At 45.5% G+C, this 8,751-nt stretch overlaps 1 protein-coding gene across 2 annotated transcripts in view; it reads right to left on the bottom strand.

The window, feature by feature from the left end:
* Positions 1-8,193, bottom strand: part of Depdc1b (DEP domain containing 1B) — a 61,417-nt gene extending 53,224 nt beyond the window's left edge. For both annotated transcript variants that reach the window (XM_005356774.3, XM_005356775.3), the window contains exons 1-2: positions 8,141-8,193; positions 1,044-1,309 (exon numbers count right to left, since the gene is read on the bottom strand). In XM_005356774.3, coding sequence (XP_005356831.1) covers positions 1,044-1,309; positions 8,141-8,188 — 314 coding nt within the window. In that variant the 5' untranslated portion in view covers positions 8,189-8,193. The remainder of the gene's footprint in view (positions 1-1,043; positions 1,310-8,140) is intronic.
* Between the last annotated feature and the right edge of the window lie 558 nt (positions 8,194-8,751).

The raw sequence follows: 8,751 nt of genomic DNA, 5'->3' as shown, positions 1-8,751 counted from the left end.
CGACCACCCTGCATGCCATGACCACCCTACATGCTACGACCACCCTGCATGCCATGACCACCCTACATGCTACGACCACCCTGCATGCCATGACCGCCCTACATGCCACGACTGCCCTACATGCCATGACCACCCTACATGCTTCAACCACCCTGCATGCCACGACCGCCCTACATGCCATGACCACCCTACATGCCATGACCACCCTACATGCCATGACCACCCTACATGCTATGACCACCCTCACCCTGTTCTGCTTTGCACAAAAGTTAGTCAGGAGGGAAACAAAGAAATAGATCAGGTAGAAGAGACATATGCTTGAAGCCATGCATCCTGGTTAAGTCCTGTCCAGTTCTTGGCACTGACAGGCTTCTACAGAGGACAAACAGCTCCTCTCTGCACCTGTGTGACTCCATTCCTCTTAAGCTGTCTTCCATCACCTGAATTTTAGGTAGGTCTCCCAGGCCTCTGTCAATAAAATACCCTACTGCTCAGAGAGAAAGCACCATACATCTCCATTTCCCCTCAGAATACCTGGTACTAACTGTCCACACCATAAAGTATTGTCAGCCAATCCCATGGAGAAAGCAGGTGTGCAGCATCTGGCTAGTTAGAGACAACAAGGAATTCTAACACAATCCCACACATGTACCCTGAGCTGTTTCAAGACCGGACATTCTGCCACTGAGTATTCCAATCCTTGGTCCTCAGCAAAGCTATCCCCAGAGGGACCGTTTCACCCCGCCAGGCACTCTGGAATTACGAAGTCATTACTAAGTCCACGGAAGCAGGAGGCGTGGAAATTTTTCCCTGCTGGAAAAGCATCCCAACAAAAGCCTGTTCCCTGCTGCTCTGATGGAGCAGGACAAACCGCAGTTGGTTTTATTTTAACAGCCCATTCAGTCAGGCACTTAGCACATCACAAACAGAACCACCGCTCCAGTGGACACAGGAAATTCCTTCACTTCAGGAAGTTTCCAGATGTGGAGAGACGCACTCAGTCTCCCTAAGGTCCTTCTGCAGACTTTACACACTGCCAATACCTGTAGAGCTGACGGTTGTCTTCAAAATCCTCCTGGCCCCATTTTCCCTTGATGTCTTCGATCACATGATTCTTCAGGAATTTCTTCAGCAGCTGGACTGTCTGTTTGCGAGTTACCTCAGGCCCAAAGTTCTGACTGTTCCTCAGAAGCTCGTGCAGCCAGTCCACAGCTTCGGCAGCTGAGAAGCAATGCTCGTAGCTCTTGAAACGACAGCGATGTTTCCGTAAAGGCATCCTGGCACGAAAAAGCTCCACCGTCTCGTTCCACTAGGTAAAAGACACAAAAGTGTGTAGTTACCAACCAGTGTTCTTTAAGGGTTACTAAGTCCCAAATATTTAAATCAAGGAATACCAATTTTCCATTTAACAAACTGCAGGAAGACTGGGGATGGCTTAGCATACGCAATACCCTAGGTTAGAGGATAAATATAGATTGATCTACAAACCGGGAGGCTGCTAGGTAGGTAAACAGGTAAACAGATAAAATCTAATTATTTAAATAAAAAGGAAAAACACTGGAATAACAGATAGAGATTTAGTATGTTATTTGCAACCTTCAGATTCTTAAAGTCCTAAAGAATGACTGGGGGAGGTAATGATTAACTGCTGTGGATGTAATCATGCCACACAATGATACACTTAGAAATAGTTAAAGTAGTCTAAATTGTCGGGTGGTGGTGGCACACGCCTTTAATCCCAGCAATCAGGGAGGCAGAGACAGGTGGATTTCTGTGAGTTTGAGGATGGCCTGGTTTATAGGAGCTAGTTCCAGGACAGGCTCCAAAGCTACAGAAAAACCCTATCTCAAAAAAAAAAAAAAAAAAAAGAGAGAGTCTAAGTTATAGTTATTTTGTTACAATTGGAATGGAAACCATGGTAGGAGTACTGCTTAAAATGAAGCTCATCGCTGGGCTTGGTGCTACACACTTGTATATAATCCCAGAACTCAGGAAGCTGAGGCAGAAGGGTTTGGAGTTCAAAGCCAGCCTAGAATTCATATAAAGTCCCAGGCCCAGCTTAGATCATATAGTGAAACACTGCCAAACCTTACCCCCCAAATCTATCCCATTACATACAATTCATTTCTACAAGTCCCATGTTTACTATGACTTCACTCGGCAAACACACTGTTCACAGTGTAAGAGGCATCGTGTGGGGAAAGAAGAGAGGCATGAATAGTAATAACGACACACCTCCCAACGTCACAGGGCTCAGGACAGCAGAGAAAAACCTTTACAAGGCAGTATCAAGAGTCTGCTTAGTCACCAAGGAAAGCTGTTTGAAAAGACTCACTAGTCAGTCTCCCAAAGCATACACACAAACTGTAAAGCCCCTTCTTTTCTTTTGCTGCAGTCAAGTTTTCCTAATCCCTTCACTTGCCTGAGAGGGAGGTTGGCTTGGGGCTCTTCTGAAGAACACAGTTCAGTTCAGCATGGTGTCCTCAGAAGCCATAGGGACACAGAAGACTGAACAGACAGAGCTCAGGCTCTGAAGCCCTGTCTGACTTCACAGCCCGCTCTGCTAATGACCAGCAGGCCAGCCTTATATCGGAGTTAGCCGAGCCTACGTAGCAACAAAGACCAGAGACATAAAAAAATAAAAGATAAAAAGTGTATTGCAGTGTCTGCCCTGATGTAGGTACTTAACAAATCTTACTGCTATCGCCTTTATTGTCAGGGTATAACCATTAAAGCTGAGCAAGTATACAGAAAAGCCCCCGCATTGAGTCTCCAGGATTCAGCCCAATCTCTACCAATAAGCAGAATACACTGGGCATGGTTAACACATTTCTGTAGAATGTAGCAATTATACCAAACTAAAACGCAAAAAGTTGAGATTCTGATATATGAAAATCATGGAAACCAGCTGGAGCGCTGGCAGGTACCCATATTCTTCTGATTTGCCTTAAGGCAAGACGACGACTGTGAGTTCAAAGCCAGCCTGAGCTACAATACAAGCCCCACCCACCCAGTCCACAAAGAGAGCAATCAAAAGAAGGTCAAGGAGGTTAGGTGTTACCCAGGGTCAGTCTGCTAGGAAACAGGGCTGGTTCAATCTACTCTAGTCAGATCAGAGAGAAATGTGGCCCTGGTGTATGAACCTTTAAGCAAACAAACCTGTGTCACATGAGCGCATACTGACTAGCGCTAACAACACTGCTGCCAATGCTTACAGCAGTTAGTCTGGCCTTGGCTAAGAGATGTCTTCAACAGGACAGAATCAATTTCTGAAGAAAGGGGGGAAAAAGGTGCTGGGTGAGACTGGGGTTCTAATCCCAGACTTTCTACTCACAGTTTACGTAAGATTTGGTACATGTTAAGTACCACAAAAAATATCCAGTTTCCTTCTGCTCCCAAATGCCACTGATAGAATCACATAAGCCACTATGTCACTTTAAGACAAAATCCAGATCTCTCTAGATGTCATTTTTTAACAACTTCAAGACAGCTCAGCCTCTTCAAGACTCCTTGTCTTTCAGTGACAGGAAACCAGAACATGAATAGGTCTAGAATAGGGAAGCTTTATGAACATGGCTACGACCTAGTCAGCATCCCAGCAGTCAGCTGACACAGGTAGCCGGGAGTGGCTACTGCAAGCATCAGAGAGTGGTCACTATATAAAACAGTCAGTTTTCCACAGCCTATGCCAGAGACACCAAAAACACCACAGCAATGTTCCTGGCATGCCTCGGAATTAATCCCACCACTCATGAGGCTCTTGTCCACTCTGCTTCCAGAATGTGGATGTGTGAATAACTAGCTGCCATTTCTGTTCCTCACACAGCAGGACTCCGCCAACCTTTCTCTCCACTGTGCCTTTGTATCCTGCAGTCCTCACAGGCACTGATTCTGCTCTATTGGAGGCATGAACCTGGGGTAGAGGAGCTTAAGAAGGAGGCGGGCTAAAGCCTCCTGCAATAGCCATCTTTTTTTTAAATATTTATTTATTTATTATGTATACAATATTTTGTCTGTGTATATGCCTGCAGGCCAGAAGAGGGCACCAGACCCCTTTACAGATGGTTGTGAGCCACCATGTGGTTGCTGGGAATTGAACTCAGGACCTTTGGAAGAGCAGGCAATGCTCTTAACCTCTGAGCCATCTCTCCAGCCCTGCAATAGCCATCTTTATTGAGAGCACCAGACGACTTATATTCTGAGAGTATTATATTGTGAGGTTTGGAAAGTCCTATGAGCAGAGTTCACTTGAGTTCTAGCTGTATACCGTCACAAGGGCACAGTCACATGAGTCAGGCTGGATACTACTGAGGACAGCTCCTGCTTAGAAACAGCATTCTAGATAATCATGGGTAAGACGACGGGTGACCTAAAGTAAACCTACTCCTATTACACCTGGGAGAAGCAGGAAAAAGTACATTCCAAGACCAACCCGTGTCCTGGAAAAACAGAGATTACAAGACGCTTGCCTTGTTCCTTGGAGTTATCTCACAAGTTCTCAAAAATCCTCCTCACACAGCTTCATGGACCATGTTCCGACACTAACTACCTTCCAAAAGGTTAGGGATTGTTCCAAACCACACAGCACAAGCCTTCTGGGAACTATTTTTAAATGAGTTTAGAAAACAAAAAAGACAGCTGTCCCACTGAGCTGAGCCAACAGCTGACTAGCTCATGTGTCGTCGTGAACTGGACCATCATTTCACTTTTACCATAAAATGTTAGCTAATCTGTAAAGTTTTATTTTCAAGCCAGACATCAGGGCTTTAGAAAATGAGGAAGTTACATGTTATGAGAAAGTACAGCCAACCAGGAAGGAGACTATAGACCCTGCCCCTGCCATTTGTGTGCTAAGAGTCTCCAGGCTCTTCCTGAAGAAACAGGAAGTTGAGAGTGACACTAAGAGAAAGAGCTGGGCCAAGGATAAGGGAAGGAAAAGGCCAGCCTTGAAGGACAAGAGAGGACGAGTTACAAAACATTTATTTATGCAATAAAAGCTTTAAGACACAGCTGGAAGATATTTGGAAAATATCCACAGGTTCTACTTTTAATAATAACTAATTTCTGGTAACAGCAACCCTCACGGTTAAGGGGAAAAAACTGATGATCACTATGTCTTTTAAAATCTTAATAATTAACATTAAGTTTCTCAAATACATAATAAGACTACAAGGTAAATTGATTACCTGTAACATACTGGTAAAACTGGGGGTCTTTATTAATTATCCATATACTTTTCTTTTTAATTAACTGATTAACCTAAACAGGGCCTGAATGTCATGGAGGTAGAAATTAAAAGCATCCAAAGAAAGTTTTTTTCTTTACAGACTCCTGCAGTAACATGTTAATGCAACAGAGAATCCAGTAGCATCTATATATGAAACCTCTGCAACCAAGAGGAGAAGCGCCCCATAAACACAACTGCCTTAGACAGTGTTCAGCTGCTGTGAAGAGACACCATGATCATTGCAACTCTCACAAAAGAAAGCATTAAATTTGGACTTCCTTACAATTTCAGAGGTTTAGTTCATTATCATCATAGCAGGAAGCATGGCGGCACACAGGCAGACGTGGTGCTGGAGATGTACCTAAAAGCGCTGCATCCAAATCAGCAGGCAGCAGGAAGAGAGAGGCACTGGGCTGAGCTGGGCTTCTGAAACCTCAAAGCCCAACCACAGTGACACACTCCTCCAAAAAGGCCACACCTACTCCAACAAAGCCACACCTCCAGATCCTTCTCAAGAAATGCTACTCTTGATGACTAATCATTCAAATATATGAGCATATGGAGACCAATCTTTTTCAAACCACACCAACAATGTTTAAAGCACATTCAATTACAATATTTATTTTTTTTATCATAAAACAAAATATAGACTTGCCGTACCAAGATCCAGTTTGTTTCCCTTGAACAAGTATTGTGGATAAATAGTGTACAGGATAAAACGTGTTCTTTTTTTCTACCCAAAAGGACGATATAATAGTCAACCCTTATCCAAAGTTTCAGCAGCCCACTGTTAACAATAATCTGAATAATAGAAAATTCCAAAACTTCACAGTTCCTAAGTTTTCAATTGCATGCAGCTCCGAGTAGCAGACTGAAATTGCCTCATCCCGCCAAGGATGTGAATGATCTCACTGTCCAGGGCATCACACTTTAGTCATTTAGCTGTGTTTAGGTTATCAGACGGGGAGGTATCACCGTGTATGTGCTCAAGTCATCTTTATTTTAATGACCAATGGCTCCAGAGTATTACAGTGAACTTTATTAGAGTATGTTAATTGTTCCATTTTTTATTGTTGTTGTTAATCCTTCATTGTATTAATTTATAAGTTAAACTGTCATAGACATATGCAGGAAAAACACATACTATGTATTCTATATATAGGGTCTATCGTAGTTTTAGGTGTTGATTGGGTATCTTAGTCAGTGTTCTATTGCTATGAAGAGACATCATGACCAAAGCAACTCTTATATAAAAAGCATTTGGTTGGAGCCTTGTTTATAGTTTTAGAGGCTTAGTCCATTATCACTATGACAGAGAAACTCTGGGCTTCACATGGGCTTTTCAAACCTCAAGGCCCACCCCCAGTGACACACTTGCCCCAACTAGGCCACACCTCCTAATCCTTGTAAATCTTCAGACAGTTCCATTCCTGGGGACTAAGCACCCAAATACATGAGCCTATGAGGACCATTCTCATGCAGCCACCACATGGGGTTCTTGGAACAAACCCTTCACAGATAGGAGAGCACGGCCATTAGAGTTTGTAGAAGTCACTGAAAGGAACATCTTCTATCTGCCCTGGGGTTGGAGCTAGGAATAGTCCTGACCTCAGGCAGTTTAAATGCTAGAACCATTTCTGCAGAATCAGCTATAAAAACACCATTTTGAGGCTCTATTATTTTCCTTGCCATTACCATTCATACCTCTTAGAAACTAGTTCTAAAGAAAACCTAAATTTATTACTTTAGGTATATTAAAATAAATGGATCACTCAGGGTGTCCAGTAGATCATACAATGATTCCTTCCAACAACCCTCATCACAAACATCTTAGCATTGTGACATTTTCAGCCAAATGAAACAATGCCACAGTCCCTAAAATCTTAGGAAAAACCTCATATGAGGCAAGTGCTGTTTCCTGTGAAGGTTCATAATTTAGTAGTAGTAATAGTAGTAGTATTCTCCAAGTGCCCCATAAGTCTAATTTAAAAAGTAAAGAACAAGCAGCCCGAAATCTGGGTTCCATCCATCCGGAAAGTGACTTGACTCCACGGAACACAGAGTGCCTGGCTCTAGAAAGAAAGGAAACTACGTCTCTAGAATATGAGTCTAATACAAGAGCTAGCGTTTAGCTTCTCATCCCCACCTTTCCCAGGATATTTCTTATAGAGAGTGGTGAGACTTGACTTCAAGGTACATATACCTGAGAGTGGTTCAAGACTAAACTCAAGTCCTCCCCTGTGCCCATTCCGTTAAACTAATCCTTCGAGGCGGGGTCAGTAAAATTACTTCCTCCAAGTAATAAGACAGATCGGCTAAATCTTTGCATCTTGTTTTCAGGAGAAAAGGCCTCACCCTGGCGCATCTGCAGTGCTTGCAGACCACCTATCAGAGCTGATCCCTAAGTGAGGTGGGTGCTGACAAAAAGTGAAACTCCAGGTGCAGGAACCTTTGGAGGAAGAATACACCTTCATGCTGTGCACCGTTACAAAGAACTCTTCGTCAAGTGTCAACAGTGTCACTCAGGAAGGAGACACGCCCTTGGCTGGTCGCCGCAACCCGCGAGTGCAACACAGGCAGGGTGGTCCTAGAGCTCCACCCAAGGTCTATCTTGTCCCAGACGCTGGAGTAGGTCCCGAGGACAAAGGGGAACGCGATCGCCAGGTGTTCGCTTCCCGCTAAAGCCGAAAGCACCGTCTACTGCAAATAACATAACCATTGCCCGCAGATGAAGTTCATCCCGCCCTGGTGAGGCTGGCTCCAGGTCTCGTCTGCCCGCTGCGGGGCAGAGAGAGGAACCGCAACCCAGCAGACGTTCGCCCACCTGCACCGGCAGACCCCAGCGGATGCGCACCGTCCGAGTCACGGCGGTGACGCCGGCACGGGGTCCGCCTGGCCCGCACCCTCACTCACCAGTTTGGTGGCCCGGTATGGCCCGGGGCCCACGATGCGGTGCTCCATTGCCAACCCGCAGCAGTCGCCGGGCAACGCCGGCGGGGACTCCCGAGCTCGCCGCGCCGCAGTTTGAATCACAAGCCTGGAGGTTCCGGACGCTGATTGGACAGGGCGAAGGCACGTGACAGGAACTGCGTGAGTGGGCGGGGCCGTGCGTGTCCTGGTTTTCTCTGCTCCGGGTTTGGCCCTCTAGTAGCTGGATGGAGAAGATGAAAGATGCTTCTTCTTTCTCGCCGGTGAGTGCTCGGACGCTCGCGCGCGTGACTGATCGCGCAAGGGTGTCTCCGTCCCGCCGTGGAAGGCGCTGCCAAACCCTTCCCCGACTTTGCCCGATGCGTGCCCGCTCGGCACACCAGCTCTGCAGCAGAGCCCAGTGAGTCAAGCCTACCTGGAACCTGGTAGATAATTCCTGCCAGCACCCACGGCAGAGAATCTGCAGGTTAGCTAAGAGAGGAAGTAGTGGGTGGTGAAAGAAAGCGAGTTGACAACTGTCTAAGTGGAGGAACTTTTAAAAGCCAGATAAAGGCAGTCCGCAATAAGGGGTCGTAGAGAGACTATCAGAGCGATAA

Source organism: Microtus ochrogaster, chromosome 19 (genome assembly GCF_000317375.1).
Source record: "Microtus ochrogaster isolate Prairie Vole_2 chromosome 19, MicOch1.0, whole genome shotgun sequence".
Lineage (NCBI taxonomy): Eukaryota > Metazoa > Chordata > Mammalia > Rodentia > Cricetidae > Microtus > Microtus ochrogaster.
Note: the sequence above shows the minus strand (reverse complement) of the source record. Positions and strands in the feature narration are given on the sequence as shown.